Source organism: Brassica napus, chromosome C9 (assembly GCF_020379485.1).
Source record: "Brassica napus cultivar Da-Ae chromosome C9, Da-Ae, whole genome shotgun sequence".
In the NCBI taxonomy this organism is placed as follows: domain Eukaryota; kingdom Viridiplantae; phylum Streptophyta; class Magnoliopsida; order Brassicales; family Brassicaceae; genus Brassica; species Brassica napus.
Genome location: NC_063452.1, coordinates 60,562,453 through 60,579,366, shown reverse-complemented (window position 1 = coordinate 60,579,366; position 16,914 = coordinate 60,562,453). Strand labels below are relative to the sequence as shown.

The window sequence follows — 16,914 nt, the reverse complement described above, 5'->3', positions numbered from 1 at the left end:
GTTGGTTTCGGGTTAGGTTCTGTGGAAGCTTAAAGATGAACGGTTGATATGCAAACTAACGTCCCCCTCTGTAGGACGAACGAAAACGACACCGTTGTCGTTAAGTAGCGTTACGTACGGTGGACGGAATGATATTGATACAAAAAATTTCTATTTTTTTGTTTGGTGGTGAAATTAATGGAATTTTTTACATTATTCGTAAGAGGAAAAAAAGAAGTGAAAACAGATTAGATTATTTCATTACTGGTATTGATAATGTCGAGAAAGGTGTATTAACAAACGTATCGTCGCTTTTGGCGTAAATCAAGAGATTAACCAATAAATAATTTTGTTTGGTTGTTTACAAAAAATAAAAATAAAAAAAATTGTTTGGTCAACATGGATTAACTAAATAAACATATATTCTTCTTGTTTAGCTTCACGAAAATATTTTTTGGGGATTTGTTGCGATGAGTGAAGTATTATTTAACTTATAAAAAGATCTCTCGCCTATATGAAATTTTCTTCAGATAGTTATCATCATAGCATTTATACATATGCATATGCACGTTTCGAAACAACCTTCACGTATAAAACTCATTGTATTTATTGTTTTAGAAGTCTATATATGGTAATTGTAATGACCCAATCCCACCATCTCCACTTCTTTCCCCAACCCCACCATCTTCACCTTCTTTTCCACTATCTCCACCCTCTTTCCCACCATTTCCATCTTCTATAATTCACAAACTTAGAAAGAAAGAAAGAGAGAGAGAGAAAGAAAAAGAGAGAGAGAGGAAGAAGAGGAAGGGAGAAAGCTCACCTGAGCTCGTCGCCGGAGCAACCGTGCGCCGTGATCACGTTCAGCTTGCCAGCACCGATCAACACCCTAGGTAACCGCCGGAAACCGCATGCCTTAAGTTCAGTTTCGTTTCCGTTTAGTAAATCGCCCATAACTTCCTAACCATTGCGAATCTCGTGCATCCAAGGCCATCATCGTGTTCCTCTCGACGAGACGAAGCCGTAGCCGCCGACCGCGCCGCAATCGGAGCCCGGATGAGCCCGCACGCGCCTCCGGAAGTTTCGCCTCTGCGCGCGCGTGAGGTGCACGCGCCGCCGCCGGAAATCGTCGCCGCCGCCTTCGCCGCCGGTAAGCTCCGCCGTCGCCGCCGGTGACCGAAACCGGTGACTCGGTCAATTCGTCCGAGTCAACTCAGCGAGTCAACTCGGTTGACTCGGTAAACCGGTGGATTGACTGGTTTGACCGGTTTAAATTGATTTCGGTTCGGTTAGGGTAAACCGGTCGGTTTAGTCAAATCGATTTCTGGTCAAAGATTGACCGGGTTGACTTTGACCAGCGGGTTGACTTTTCCGCAAACCTTGACCAGTTCCGTTTTTGATCGTTCGAAAGGCGTTCTGACTCGAAATTTCGATCTGATTTCAGATTTGGAGTCCATTTGAGCAGCTGGAGTTCATAGATACCACTTCTTATTATTGCTAAGGTGAGGGTCTAATCCCGAATTTCTCGTACACGGCTTAGGATCTCGAATAAATATAATTTATTTCTAATGTGTTCCGTCTGTGTGAAATCGAGTCTATCATTGCTTGTTTAGTTGTAGATTCTTTGCATAAACCGGAACTAGGGGGTTAGAGAATTCAACATTGATTGTTTCACTTAATGTAAATTCTTAGCTAGGATTGTTTTTGTTTGGAGACGGATACAGAGACGGACTACTGTATGCCGGATTGTATGAGGTTATGGCCAACTTTAGTCGACCGGTTGAGCTGTAGCCTAGAAGTGTCGATAAATCGTCTACGGGCGTGTGTTACCGAGCACTTTTTCGGTGTGTGTATGAACCGAGCACCTTTTCGGTAGTGTTTTTGGCCTGTTAGAGGGCGGCGAGTGTGCACCTCGCTAGGACCATTGTTTGTTGCTTGAGTACTTTAGGTACTGTGTTTGACATGCATTAGAATTAAATTATATTTATTCGGAGTGCTATGTCCGGGTCCATGGACTTCGGGGTAGCATCCCATACCTCATTGAGCGATTCCCCTGTCGCTCACCCCTCCTTCTTTCCCCCTTTTAGGTGAGACCGACGAGCAGGAGTGATTATCGGACTGGTGCTATTGGGCTTTTGGGTTTCTATCGCTTTTACCGCTTTTATCTTTATCGGGCCTTTAGGCCTCTGGACTTTTATCGTTTATGTTATTCCTATTTCAGACTTTCGGTTTATGTCGTATTTTATATTTCGGATGTTATCGATGTTGGGCTTTTAGGCCTTTTGGTACCGTATTGACTTTTATATTATGATATGAAGATTATTATTATTTGAGTTGTATTATTATTTTATTTCTGCTTTTATCAATTTATTATATTTCGAAAGTGGCGGGTGTCACAATTTGGTATCAGAGCGGGTTCCATCCCGGTTCCGTCCCGGGATGGCGGTCAGGGGATTCGGTTTTCATCGGTTTTCAACGTTCTTTTTGTTTAAAAAAAATATATATATATTTATTTATATATTTGGAAATTCTTTTAGCACCATTATGTCCAGTAATTACTAACTCAATTGTCTCTTTCAATGACGATGAGTAAAATCATCGTCATTCGTCCTTCGACTATCAGAGTTCTCGCCAGATGTTCAGCAGTTGGGTGATGTCCAAGTTCGTCAGTTTTCTCAGGAGTTATCAGTTCTTCGGTCATTATTTTGAGGTTATCCAGGAGTGGATATGTGACGTTTCTGCCACCAACCCACTTCAAGCAATCGTTCCACGAGTTTTGCTACTGGAGATTATGTGGTGTGTGGTATGAGCCATTGGTTGGCATGTGTTGTTGTGTGTACGAGTATATTGACTATTTTGGAGATATATTTGTTTTGTGAACTCGTGGAGATCGCTTTTGAATTGGGGTGCAGCAGCTTGCGTTGTGTGGGTGTTGGAGTTACACTTTGGTATGTTTACCAATTTTGGCAGTGTTGATCGTTTCAGAGATGTGTCGGTTTGGACAATTGATATAGGACATTGGGAGCTGTTTATGTCCATCGCGGTGTACCAATTATGCTTGGAGGGCCGATTTTTTCGGAGACTCGTCAGGGATTGAGCTATGTTTTTACGATGTCATCCTTGGGATGGATTGGCTGTCACGTCATCAAGTAGTGTTGGATTTCCTGAGGGCAAGAGTTCCTATTGCTGAAGCAAATGGAAGTTTTTATTGCATGCATTCTACATGCTGAGGAGTTATGGGATATAAGAACATAGAGATTTTTGGCTACCATTTCAATGGTTAAGGATGATGGACAACATGGGCTGCAGGATCTTCCGGTTATTACAGAGTATGAGGATATATTTGTGACCTTTGGAAAGGCCACCACAAGACACATGAGACGCTCTTGCAATTTTATTTTATTTTGGAGCAAACAGCACTGGCTTCACGAGTTTCTTATCGTCTATCACCAGCATGGATGACTGAGTTGAGAAAGCGATTGGAGGAACTCTTTGATAAGGGATTTATCAGATCGATTTTTTCCCCATGGGGAGCATCATTGTTGTTGTAAATAAGAAAGGTGGGAGTTTCAGATTTTGTATCGACTACATAGACTTGAACATGGTAACCATCATATTGACGAGTTGTTAGAAGAGCTTAATGGAGGTTCATCGTTCTCGAAGTTTGTCTTGGCATCAAGATACCATCAGATTGCTATAGCTGAGGAGTATGTACGGAATGCAGATTTCTGTTATGGATATTACGAGTTCGTAGTGATACCATTTGGGTCGACAAAGGCACTGTTGCATTCATGAAGATATGAATGACGTTTTCGTGAACATTTGGATAGGTGTGCGATTGTATTCACCAACGACATCCTGATTATTTTGGAATAGAAAGGAGATTTGTGAGCATTTAGCGGATTGCGTTGGATAAGCCTGGAGAGCATCAGTTGTTCGCTAAGTTGAGGAAGTGTAGCTTCTGGCAGAGGAATGTTGTATTTTTGGGTAACATGGTTTTGGAAGCAGAATTTTGATGGATCCAAAGAAGATTAATACCGTTTCGGGAAGGTCGAAACCTAAGAGCGCTACAAAGATCTGCCGTTCTTTTTGGGTTAATAGTGTACTACTGGAAGTTCATCAAGGGTTTCACCGGTATAGTAATGTTAAAGACGCGGTCTACGTGTAAAGACGTTAAGTGTGGTTGGATAGATTTTTGTTCGAGGAGTTTCACTGAATTGAAGCACAACTAATGAAGACACCAGTTTTGGGTTCTACTGAGGCTGAGGCTTACTGTGATGTGTCAGATACTGGATTGGATTTAAATTAAGGTATGAGGATTAAGTCATTTATATGCCTCACGCCAGAGAGGCTGTAGTGGTATTTGCGTTATAGTTTTGGAGATCGTAATTGTACGGGAAGGAAGTCCAGATTCTATGGGATCATTAGAGTATGATATTTATCTTCACTGATTAAAAATTGCACTTGGGCAGTGCAGTTGGATTGAGTTTGTAGCAGACTATAGTTTGGATATCGCATACTATCTGGTAAGGACAACCAGGTGATAAATGCCTTGGGTAGGCGTATGAGCTGTATCTCGGGAACCAAGAAGGTTCATGAGTTTACTGGGAGATTTGCTAGTCTCAGGTTGGGTGCCATTACTATCATTGGAGAGAAAGATGTCCTTGGGACTTTGGAGCAGACAGTTTTGCTATGGAGGATACACAAGCACAAGTTAGCATTATGGATTGGTTGAACAGATCGAGGTTGGGAGTATTGGATATCATACAGTTCTGAGCAGGATATACTTGTACCGAAACCGAGTTTGTGTGTTGGACGATAAGTTGTTAAGAAAATGAATCATACAAAAAACATATCACTCGTGTTTCTCTACCCATCGGGAACACCAAAGGGTACAAAGATATGAAGAGTTAACTATAATTGATGTAGTATGAAGATGTTTGTAACTACATTGCGTCGCGGTGCCAGACATGTTATATGACTATGATAGAGGATCAGTTATCTATCATGTTATTTTTGAGCTTGCTTTTGCCGGAGTGGAAATGAGGCATGGTGATTATGGACATTGTTATTGGATTTTAAATCACCATATGTGGAAAGGATGCCACATGGGTAGTCATGGATAGACTTACCAAGTCAGCCCATTTCCTAAGTAATTAAGAAGACAATCAGAGCTAATCAATTGGAGCAGACCTACATTATTGAGTTTGGGAAGTTTCATGGATGTCAACATTGTATCGGATTGGGAATCGAAGTTCACATCTACATTTCAGAGAGCCTTTCAGAAGGCACTTGAGACAAAGATCATATGAGTACAGCTTATCACCCATTGACATATTGTCAGTCAGAGAGGACTACTCAGAACTTAAAGGATATGTTCAGAGATTGCGTTGGATGGAATTTCGGAAAGCATCTACCTTTACCAGAGTTTGCCTACATCGACAACTATCTTTTGAGTATTAAAAAATAAAAAAAAAATACTATACGAGGGTTATTTATGGTAGACCTTATAGTATACCACTTTGTTGGACCAAAGTGGGGTAGCAATATGAGTTAGAACTATTAATGGTTTAAGAGACGGTAGAGCAGAGGACATGCTCAAGGATTGGCTTTCGGAAGCCCATGACGTCAGAGGATTTATGCAGCTAAGCACCATAAGGATTTGGAGCTACATATGAGCACCTAATATACCTGAAAATAAGGACATTTCAGGAGGGACCTAAGACTCAGAAGATAAAGGAGCTTAAACCGAGACACATGGAATTGTATCCTTCACTGAAGTGGATTGGATTAGTTGCTTGCAGTTACTTTATCAGCAGTATATCAGCCTTCTAGGACTTGGTTCATATGACAGCATTGCAAAAGTTGAGAAGGCGCTATAATTATTTTGCAGTAGACATCAAGTGAGTTCATAAAGATTTTATGAACCTTATCATCTATTGAAGATTTTGAATCATCATGAGAAAACAGTTCGGGGAATATCGACTGTGTTTGTCCGAGTTCGTTGGGAGGGAGATAAGACTCAGGAGGAGACCTGAAAGGCCGAGCGAAGATTAGTATTCGAGGTTTTGCTATGATGACATTGGGCACGTCAGCTTATGACATGAATTCGGGGACGAATTCCTTATAAGTGGGGGATAATTGTAATGACCCAATCCCACCATCTCCACTTCTTTCCCCAACCCCACCATCTTCACCTTCTTTTCCACTATCTCCACCTTCTTTCCCACCATCTCCATCTTCTATAATTCACAAACTTAGAAAGAAAGAAAAAGAGAGAGAGAGAGAAAAAGAGAGAGACAGGAAGAAGAGGAAGGGAGAAAGCTCACCTGAGCTCGTCGCCGGAGCAACCGTGCGCCGTGATCACGTTCAGCTTGCCACCACCGATCAACACCCTAGGTAACCGCCGGAAACTGCATGCCTTAAGTTCAGTTTCGTTTCCGTTTAGTAAATCACCCATAACTTCCTAACCATTGCGAATCTCGTGCATCCAAGGCCATCATCGTGTTCCTCTCGACGAGACGAAGCCGTAGCCGCCGACCGCGCCGCAATCGGAGCCCGGATGAGTCCGCACGCACCTCCGGAAGTTTCGCCTCTGCGCGTGAGGTGCACGCGCCGCCGCCGGAAATCGTCGCCGCCGCCTTCGCCGCCGGTAAGCTCCGCCGTCGCCGCCGGTGACCGACACCGGTGACTCGGTCAACTCGTCCGAGTCAACTCGGTTGACTCGGTAAACCGGTGGATTGACTGGTTTGACCGGTTTAAATTGATTTCGGTTCGGTTAGGGTAAACCGGTCGGTTTAGTCAAATCGATTTCTGGTCAAAGATTGACCGGGTTGACTTTGACCAGCGGGTTGACTTTTCTGCAAACCTTGACCATTTCCATTTTTGATCGTTCGAAAGGCGTTCTGACTCGAAATTTCGATCTGATTTCAGATTTGGAGTCCATTTGAGCAGCTTGAGTTCATAGATACCACTTCTTATTATTGCTAAGGTGAGAGTCTATTCCCGAACTTCTCGTACACGGCTTAGGACCTCGAAAAAATATAATTTATTTCTAATGTGTTTCGTCTGTGTGAAATTGAGTCTATCATTGCTTGTTTAGTTGTAGGTTCTTTGCATAAACCGGAACTAGGGGGTTAGAGAATTCAACATTGATTGTTTCACTTAATGTAAATTCTTAGCTAGGATTGTTTTTGTTTGGAGACGGATACAGAGACGGACTGCTGTATGCCGGATTGTATGAGGTTATGGCCAACTTTAGTCGACCGGTTGAGCTGTAGCCTGGAAGTGTCGATAAATCGTCTACGGGCGTGTGTTACCGAGCACTTTTTCGGTGTGTGTATGAACCGAGCACCTTTTCGGTAGTGTTTTTGGCCTGTTAGAGGGCGGCGAGTGTGCACCTCGCTAGGACTATTGTTTGTTGCTTGAGTACTTTAGGTACTGTGTTTGACATGCATTAGAATTAAATTATATTTATTCGGAGTGCTATGTCGGGGTCCATGGACTTCGGGGTAGCATCCCATACCTCATTGAGTGATTCCCCTGTCGCTCACCCCTCCTTCTTTCCCCCTTTTAGGTGAGACCGACGAGCAGGAGTGATTATCGGACCGGTGCTATTGGGCTTTTGGGTTTCTATCGCTTTTACCGCTTTTATCTTTATCGGGCCTTTAGGCCTTTGGACTTTTATCGTTTATGTTATTCATATTTCAGACTTTCGGTTTATGTCGTATTTTATATTTCGGATGTTATTGATGTTGGGCTTTTAGGTCTTTTGGTACCGTATTGACTTTTATATTATGATATGAAGATTATTATTATTTGAGTTGTATTATTATTTTATTTCCGCTTTTATAAATTTATTATATTTCGAAAGTGGCGGGTGTCACAGTAATTAACTGTGGTTTTGATTGATGTCCGTTGCCGTGAAAACGCCATGTTATTTCTCTATCGTGTCAATCATCATAGCCCGAGCAGATAAGCGACATAAACATATGAAAGGTGATAACATCGTAGCTCACAACACTCCAGCTCATACATAATCTAGAGACTAGAATTGTCCTCCTTCAAAAGTTTGACCGAACTGCCAATCCTTAGGCACAACATCGTAGCTCACAACACTCCGACCATCGCTCGTAGTGACTTGAAAAGAGAGGCTTTGACCTCTGAGGTATGTGTTGCTTTGCCAGTTTTGTCCCCAGTTTCTCGACATGGATTGCCACTTATTAGTCTTTGAGCCTTTCAAAGCTACGGCCATAACATCTCCAGCACCACCCACGTTTGTGATCAGCACAAGATCGAAGTACGAATTCCCGTTTATAGTGAACCTTATCCCTCCAGGTTTCTCACATGGAACCCTGTTAATTATTATTAGTACATATGACAAAAATAGTAAGGTTTCTATTATGGAAAAATACTTAATATTTCACTATGGTCAAAATATTATGTTTTACCTTCTGAATGCGACGGGAACGATCCCACTGAGCGATCTGGAGAAAGGCAGGCTGGGCCAAGTCAAAGTGCTGAAGGGGAGGGTTGCACCAACCACCATTATCGTTGGCTAAGGCATAGTTTGGTGGACAGAAGTTTGTAGCCGAGACGATGATGGAACCATCATGGCACCACTGAGGATCGTCTACACAGCGTAGCTCAAAACATGCACCGCACCTCTGACCGTTTCTGAACAAAGCCGTGCTCAGCGCCGCGGTTTGTAGTCCATAGCCTTGGCTGTACAAGTTACCGTACCCACAAGCATGCACCTCCTACAAAATGTCAACACTTATAACGTGTCCTCCATTTGTGATGAATTGGTGATGATGTTGTGTGGCAATAAAAAAAATTTATGTTTAAAGTACCCATTGTGCCGGATGCATCAGCTCCGTCGTAGAAAGTGGCGTGGCCTCTCTCCCAGCCCCCGTTGTCGTAGGAGTTTATCCGGTAGAAGCAGAAGTTGAGGGTGCATAGTGAAATAACTAAAACATGAGCATATTCTGTAAGATTCATTATTATGGTGCGGCAAAAGATTGTGAGGAAAGAAGTTGATTGATGTTGCTAGATCGTTCAAGACGTTACTTATATAGGGAGTTCATGACCAGTGCATAGTATCACTTCTCTTATGATCGAAGAAGTTTACGTAAATACATTAGTTGTTGAATAATGCCTTGACTGTTGGACCTTAGTCTTTTGAGGCCCACTAGTGCTAGGGTTTTCCGAGACATAACTATATATATTTTGTGACTCCTTTAAACCTAGTTAGCAGCCGTAGAGAAACTATATCTGATCTTCTTGTAGACAGATCTCTGTAATTCCCCCATCAATAAAATCTCTCTTTGCCCGTGGACGTAGCCGTTAGGGGTGAACCACGTTAAATCACTGTGTCTTTCTTTATTGTTTATCCATCTGTTAATCTATATCTTCTCACATCCGTCACAACAAACTGGTATCAGAGTTTCGGGTTGAATCTGGTAAGAAGATGTCTGAGATGAATATGAAGATCGACAAGTTTACTGGAAGGAACAGTTTCAGTCTCTGGCAAATCAAGATGAAGGCGTTGCAGAAGCAACAAGGTCTTTGGGCATCGTTGTAAGGGAAGAAGGTTGAACCTGCTACTACTGAGATGGAGGTTACTAAAGAGAAGGTGTATTCAACAATTTTGTTGTGTCTGGCAGATGAGATCATCATCGAAGTTTCCGGTGTTGATGTTGCAGCTGATTTGTGGTTGAAGTTAGAGAGTCTATACATGACGAAGTCTCTGACTAAGAAGCTACTTCTGAAACAACGTCTTTTCGCTCTGAGGATGCAATAAGGTACACAACTCCAAGATCATCTTGACAGTCTAAATTCCATCTTGTTGGATCTGAGGAATATTGATGTTAAGGTGGAAGATGAGGATGCGGCAATGATTTTGTTGGTATCACTACTAAACTCTTATGAGAACTTTGTTCAGTCATTCATAGGGAGTAAGGATACAATGAGTTTGGAGGAAGTCAGGTCAGCACTTCATAGCAGGGAGTTGCAACACAAGGCATCTGGTTCTGGTACAGACGACCAAGCTTCTGGGTTCTTTGTAGGTGGTGGAAAGAACTTTGGAAAAGGCAAGAAGTCGAAAGACAAAAGGTCGTTTTCAAAGGGTCCTAAACCAACTAATGTTTGCAATTACTGCAAAGAGAAATGACATTGGAAATCTGATTGTCCTAAGAAGAAGAAGCAGACTGGTTCTGCTGCGGTAGCCGAGAATGAGGCTAAATCTGATGAAGATATTGCGCTGGTTGCTCATGGAAAAACACATCCTACAGATGTGTGGGTCCTAGACACAGGCGCATCTTATCATATGTGATCAAAACAAGAAATAAAAAATGCTATTAAATCTGCAAGGGTTCTATAAATCTATAGACTTTATTGATTGCACCTTTGTCTTATGTTCATAATGGTTCATACATGAACACTATAATTACTTTCCATTCTCTATGACTGCCTATCTTTCACTTGACTTAGTAGTATTCAACCAAACTTGTTCATCCTGTTAGCTGCTTTTTGTGAAGGGAACTTAGATGATGAAACGAAGTTTAACTAGTTGTAATGTCTCTATTCAGTTTAATGGCTTTAGAATCTTCTTCTTGTCAAATTTTTTATTTTTTTTTGCGTACATTGATAGATTACTCTGTATTGGGTAGGTCACAGAACAGGATATGGAAGACACATACCAGCCCCCGTTTCAGAGTTGTATCGAAGATGGTAAAGCTAGCTGCTTGATGTGTTCATATAATGCAGTTAATGGGGTGCCTGCTTGTGCTCGACAAGACTTATTACAGAAAGCTCGAGTTGATTGGGGATTTAAAGGGTACATTACATCAGACTGTGATGCTGTGGCAACCATTTTCGATTACCAAGGATACACAAACTCAGCTGAGGAAGCTGTTGCTGATGCAATCAAAGCAGGCGTGGATATAAACTGCGGAACGTACATGGTTAGACACACACAATCTGCCATCGATAAAGGTAAATTGAGCGAAGAGCAAATAGACAGAGCTCTCCTAAACCTCTTCGCCGTTCAGCTTCGCCTCGGACTTTGTAATCCAAAACAAGGACGTTACGCAAAGCTAGGATCAAACGACATTTGCAGCTCAAGCCACAGGGAGCTGGCGTTGGAGGCAGCGAGACAAGGCATCGTGCTTCTGAAAAACGACCACAACCTCTTGCCGTTGAAGAAAAGCCACGTGTCTTCTTTAGCAATCATCGGTCCGATGGCCAACAACATTAGCAGTATGGGCGGGACTTACACAGGCAAGCCTTGTCAAAGAAAGACTCTCTTCACGGAGCTTCTTGAGTACGTGAAGAAGACGTCTTACGCCTCTGGCTGCTCTGACGTCGCTTGTGACTCCCCCGCCGGGTTTAAAGAAGCTGTAGCCATCGCCAAGGGAGCTGATTTTGTCATTGTCGTTGCGGGGTTAGACCTCACTCAAGAGACAGAGGATAAGGATCGAGTTAGTCTCTCTTTACCTGGCAAACAGAGAGATCTTGTAACTTCCATCGCAGCTGCGAGTAAGAAGCCAGTGATTCTAGTCCTAACCGGTGGTGGACCGGTGGATGTAACCTTTGCTAAAACCGACCCAAGGATAGGAAGCATTGTGTGGATCGGTTATCCAGGTGAAACCGGTGGACAAGCACTAGCTGAGATCTTGTTTGGTGATTTTAATCCGGGTGGGAGGTTACCGATGACGTGGTATCCTCAGTCGTTTAGTGAGGTTGCGATGTCGGATATGCACATGAGAGCTGATTCGTCTCGTGGTTATCCTGGAAGAACGTATAGATTCTATACCGGACCGAAAGTTTATAAATTCGGAACCGGTTTAAGCTATACCAAGTTTGATTACAAGATTCTTTCAGCGCCAACTAGGCTTGGCTTATCAGAAGTTATCCTACAGGACTCTTCTTCACACAAGAAGTTGCTTCTCCAGAACGGAGAAAGGGAGCGAAGATACTTGCAGCTGGACGATTTGGCGGTTAACTCTTGCGAGTCTCTTCGGTTTAACGTCCGGTTTAGCGTGAGGAATACGGGAGAGATGGACGGTAGTCATGTGTTGATGTTGTACTCTAGAATGCCTAAGGTTTTGTCTGGTGTTCCGGAGAGACAGCTGATTGGTTTTGAACGTGTTCATGTTCGTTCAAGTGAGATGGTGGAAGCAGAGTTTGTGATTGATCCTTGCAAGCACCTAAGCGTTGCGAATGATGTGGGGAAGAGAGTGATTCCTCTGGGGGCTCATGTCTTGGTGTTGGGAGATTTACAGCATTCTCTGTCTCTTGAATTCTAAAATGATTGATTGTTTTAAGCAAACTGTGATGTTTGGAAAAAAAGTTTAATAAAAAGCGTTACTGCTTGGACGAATAGTATTTTCAGAATAGTGGAAGACTTTCTTTCTTATGTACTTTCTCTGGAAGGTAATTTCTAAATGTTGAAGGCCAAGGTTCTTCTTACTTACTGTATGTTCTTAAGTTTACAGAAGAATCACCTCTCTTGTTCGATAACTAATCGTGCTGGTAGTGCATAAGCTAGTTCTGTCGGAAAGGTCAATGTGAGTTGTCCAGTTCTTATTGTGATTCTGCTGGTAAGCCTCATTTTTGAAGTTACTAAGCTTATAACATGTTTTCTCTTTGATATGCCTTATATTAAGCTACAACTTAGGATGAGCACCAAACATGTCTTCCACATTTTAAAATGGTTCGTGTCATATTCATTAGCAATATCATAACAGAAGTTTCAATTCAGATTAGTTTTGTTTACTCTTAACAGCTGCTAACAACTTCTCTGACGATAGGAAGCTTGGGGAAGGAGGGTTTGGAGCGGTTTATAAAGGTTACTTAAACGGCTTAGATATGATGGTTGCTATAAAGAAGTTTGCGCGAGGGTCTAAGCAAGGGAGGAGAGAGTTCATAACTGAAGTGAAGATAATTTAGCAGCTTGAGACATCGATACCTTGTTCAACTCATTGGTTGGTGTCATGAGAAAGATGAGTTTACTAAATCTACTTAAAAACATCAGATTTCGAACTTAAAACCTAAGAAAATCATATTTCCGTATAATACAACCGAATCGTTGCAAATCGCCACGCTCATCCACCGTATCACGTTTACTCGGAATCGGCGAGGCGGACTCGTTTTTGAACATGGGTTATGGTTACATGATCTCTAGTTTATTTATCACACAATACAATACACCTTGATTAGATAAGAAGACCCAAGCCACATAAATAAGGCCCGTAAATGGTATATCCCACTTATAGCTCAATAACATGTAAATCCAACAAACCATGAAACCGTTAATAAAGTAAAAAACCGGTCCAACCGTTAATTTCAGATTTCACCGGTTTAAAAATCAATATCTCCTCTCTTCCACTCCAGAGTCGTCGGAAAAAAAAATAAAGAATGAATCTTCAGTTGACCTTAACCTCACTACTCTTCTTCACTTCCGCCATAGCCGAAACCTTCGATTCTAATCCAAAGTTCCCATGCCAACCTCCTCACTACAGCTCCTACCCCTTCTGCAACGCTTCTCTATCCACAACCAAACGAGCTCTCTCCCTCGTCTCGCTCCTCACTCCCCCGGAGAAGATCACCCAGCTCTCCAACACAGCCGCCTCCGTGCCCCGCCTCGGCATCCCGCCGTACGAGTGGTGGTCAGAGTTTCTCCACGGGCTCGCCGACAACGGTCCCGGCGTCTCGTTCAACGGCTCGATCGCCTCCGCGACGAGCTTCCCTCAGGTGATCGTGTCCGCGGCGTCGTTCAACAGGACGCTGTGGCGCGAGATCGGATCCGCGGTGGCGGTGGAAGGGAGGGCGATGTATAATGGTGGTCAGGCGGGGCTGACTTACTGGGCGCCGAATATTAATGTGTTTATTACATGGATGTTTTTTTTATTCTCTTTCCTGATTTTAACATATATATTTTTGCACATGTTGACAATAATGACAGGCTGTTCCAAATTTATATTCGGCACTCCTCAAAGCTTATAATCATCACTGACGATGAAGCGCTAGACGAACGGAAAACATACCTTGCTCTTACCAAGAGAAGACCGTCTCCAAGTTGAGCTCGAGGCCCCAGCCTGCCAAGCTAGTCTCATAAACCTGCAAAGAAAGTCTAGCCACACTGTCACATAGCACCAAAGAACCAATGCGACACCGGGATGTGCGCTTTGACAAATTGTTGATCCGAGACGACCAATGACTCCCGAAGATCGCCTCCCAATTCCGACCATCGAGAACCGATGGACCGCTTGCAATGCCGCTAAATATCAGCTTCCGGAGCCAATCGAAACTGAAACAAATCTATGTCTTGAGACTTGGCTCCGATGAGAAAGCCGTCGCCTTCAAAACGAAGGACTGGACATGATGCCGTGAAGGAGTAATCGGAAGTGAAATGGAGCAGCGGATGGTCATCGAGAAGCCATAGACGACTGTCTGTCACAACCACCAGCTACAGCCACACGAGCCAGAGCTAAAGAAGCTCCCGAAGAACCAGATACCATCTCCGCCTGCGTATCCCAGATATAAGGCACGTCTCGGAAGTGAAAAACTCCCAAAGCTCACTTGAAATCGAGGGGATGGAATGGGACTCGCCGACACCGGAGAGGACCAAGGAACCAGCCACTGAGAGTTCGATTGAGACCATACGGCACCGCCGTAGACGATTAGCCGGACCAACCCTTCAAGCTCCTTCAACGACGCAGAGATCCAGTGAAATCAAAAATTGAAAATCGATCTTCACCATGAACCTTAAAAGCCGACTACTCCACCACCCAACCTTCACACCTCCTCATTATAACTCCAGACGAAGCCAATGACTCACCATTGTAGAAGCTCCACGCGCGGAGAGCAAACAATCGACAAAACACCGCCAAGCCAAAACCACAAACATATCAGAGAGCAAGAGAGAGGTGAGGAGCAGCAAGAGACAAACGAGATAAAAGAGTAGAGGCTCCTCCGGCGACCGAACGCGTACGCACGCGCCGCCGGGCCAGTTGCAGAAAGCTGTGAAGATGTGGTCGAGAAGAGAGCTAGAGAGGATAAGGAGAGAGAAAGAGAAAAACCCATGCACATGCTCACCATCGTTTCATTGATCCATGTGTATACCTTACACGTAAAGATATATTTGAGCATGTACCAATCTTTGCCATTGGCTTCTATTATAGAACTGGTTGACAAAAAAATAAAAGGATAATTTCCTTATTTTTTACATTTGGGCATGTACAAATCTTTACCATTGGTTTCTATTATAGAACTGGTTGACAAAAAAATGAAAGGATAATTTTCTTATTTTTCAAAAAAAAAGGGATAATTTCCTTATTTTGGTTGGATTAGGATTTTGTAAAACTCTATAAATATTATATAACTCCTTTTATTACCGGTGCATAAACCAACAGATTAACTCTCTTTTGCTCCAGCTAAAGAAACCCTAAGCAATACATAATGGAGAATCAAAAGCAGACGAGTTGTTTCTCGTTCGAGATAGATAACTTCTGGGAGAAAATAAATGCGATACGATCTCCTAGATTCTTAAGTGGCGGCTGCGAATGGTAATGCATATGTGTTTTGATTTTTAACTCATACAACAAAATAACGCTTATTATTTAATAAGCGTTTACTTAATTTGTTTCTTTCTTTTAAGGTTTGTTGAACTTTATCCCAAAGGAATGATCGTTGAAGATCACTATGTGTCTCTGTTCCTCTTTGCGAATCCTGAAACGCTCAGACTTGGATGGAAAAGAAGAGCTAGTTTTTCCTTCATTCTGTTGAATCAGTCAGGCAAAGAGCTCGGCAGAAGAAGGCCTGGTAAAAATATACTAATTACCTTCTATTATGCATGTGTGTGTGTGTGTCATGTGCTTAATATTTTTCAAAATTAATATTTCTGTTTTTGTTTTTGGTCTGACAGAATTTTGTGAGAGGTTGTTCTGTGCTTATTGCACGGGCTGGGGTAGGTCAAAGGAACTGCCCCTTAAAAAGCTTAAAGAAAAAGGATCTCTGGAGAATAGCAAACTGATCGTTAAGGTAGAAATACAAGTACATGAAGTTGTTGATGAAGGAGGTATAACTGGGAAGGAGATGGTAGATGTTTGGGGTTTCCGAGTTCTTTGTTCTCAGGTATTTATTTATTTATTACATGGATGTTTTTTTATTCTCTTTCCTGATTTTAACATATATATTTTTGCACATGTTGACAATAATGACAGGCTATTCCAGTGTCTCGGCTTTTCCAGACACACCGGGACATTGCAGCAAATTTCAGACAAAAGAGTGAACTCGTGAAGACAGCATACATGAATCACCTCCTCGGCCTCATCGAGACACTGAACAAGCCTCCAAATAGCTTCACCGATGCTGAGCTATCCAATGCTCGCATCGAGTTGATCGATCTAACACAAGCGGGATTCAAGGTAGGCTGGTTGATGTCTCGAGTTTTAACCCGATTATCTAACTGCAAGTGCACAGTAAAGTACGCAGTAGTAATACGGGATCGAATCCACAGGGACCGATGATCACACGTAGAGTTGCAGACAAGTTAATAGCTACAGCGAATCAAGATATATTTTTGATGGTTTTTGTTTAATTTTCTCTAGTGTCACAAAGCATAAACAAGCATGTAAAAAGATGATTTAAACGAATTGAAAACTATTTTAAAACAAACGTTGGGCATTGGGAATTCTCAGGGATTTCTTTTTAATCAAGATACAATTAATGGCAGACACAGGGATATATTAAGAACCGTCTAGAACTCAAACACGATATTAGAATTAACCTACTTCCGTAGCGCTAATTCTCTATGTTATAGAAATCTCCACACTAACTTCCGCTGAGTTTCAATTTCTAAACAAGCATTAAGAACAGGTTCAATATGTTCACAAAGCGCAATAACATCAACTTCCGAGGGTTAAGGACACT

The 16,914-nt window shown here is 42.5% G+C and overlaps 3 protein-coding genes across 12 annotated transcripts; 2 read left to right on the top strand and 1 right to left on the bottom strand.

Annotated features, from left to right (window-relative positions):
* Nucleotides 1-466: 466 nt before the first annotated feature.
* On the top strand, nt 467-12,454 carry LOC125574984 (probable beta-D-xylosidase 6). 10 transcript variants are annotated; one of them, XR_007329093.1, is made up of 7 exons: nt 467-872; nt 969-1,129; nt 1,424-1,481; nt 2,067-6,378; nt 6,475-6,631; nt 6,913-6,970; nt 7,556-7,796. XR_007329093.1 is itself a non-coding variant. In XM_048769333.1 (7 exons), exon 7 carries the CDS (start codon nt 10,665-10,667, stop codon nt 12,285-12,287), a length of 1,623 nt encoding a protein of 540 aa, XP_048625290.1. In that variant the 5' UTR covers nt 471-872; nt 969-1,129; nt 1,424-1,481; nt 2,067-6,378; nt 6,475-6,631; nt 6,913-6,970; nt 10,650-10,664; the 3' UTR covers nt 12,288-12,454. The 10 variants fall into 10 exon arrangements, 7 of the variants coding, with proteins under 7 accessions (XP_048625295.1, XP_048625290.1, XP_048625294.1 ...); XM_048769333.1 differs by lacking the exon at nt 7,556-7,796 and adding an exon at nt 10,650-12,454 and having other exon boundaries at nt 471-872; XR_007329094.1 differs by lacking the exon at nt 6,475-6,631 and having other exon boundaries at nt 471-872.
* LOC106453846 (expansin-A2-like) lies at nt 8,027-8,527 on the bottom strand. Its single transcript, XM_013896047.1, has 2 exons — nt 8,430-8,527; nt 8,027-8,333 (listed from the first exon to the last, which is right to left on the bottom strand). The coding sequence occupies exons 1-2, from the start codon at nt 8,525-8,527 to the stop codon at nt 8,027-8,029; spliced, it is 405 nt and encodes a 134-aa protein (XP_013751501.1).
* A 27-nt stretch (nt 12,455-12,481) lies between the features above and the next one.
* Nucleotides 12,482-16,543, top strand: LOC111203774 (MATH domain and coiled-coil domain-containing protein At2g42470). Its single transcript, XM_048769345.1, has 6 exons — nt 12,482-12,548; nt 12,648-12,694; nt 12,792-15,548; nt 15,641-15,804; nt 15,908-16,116; nt 16,206-16,543. The coding sequence occupies exons 3-6, from the start codon at nt 15,442-15,444 to the stop codon at nt 16,509-16,511; spliced, it is 786 nt and encodes a 261-aa protein (XP_048625302.1). The 5' UTR covers nt 12,482-12,548; nt 12,648-12,694; nt 12,792-15,441; the 3' UTR covers nt 16,512-16,543.
* The last annotated feature ends 371 nt before the right edge of the window (nt 16,544-16,914 follow it).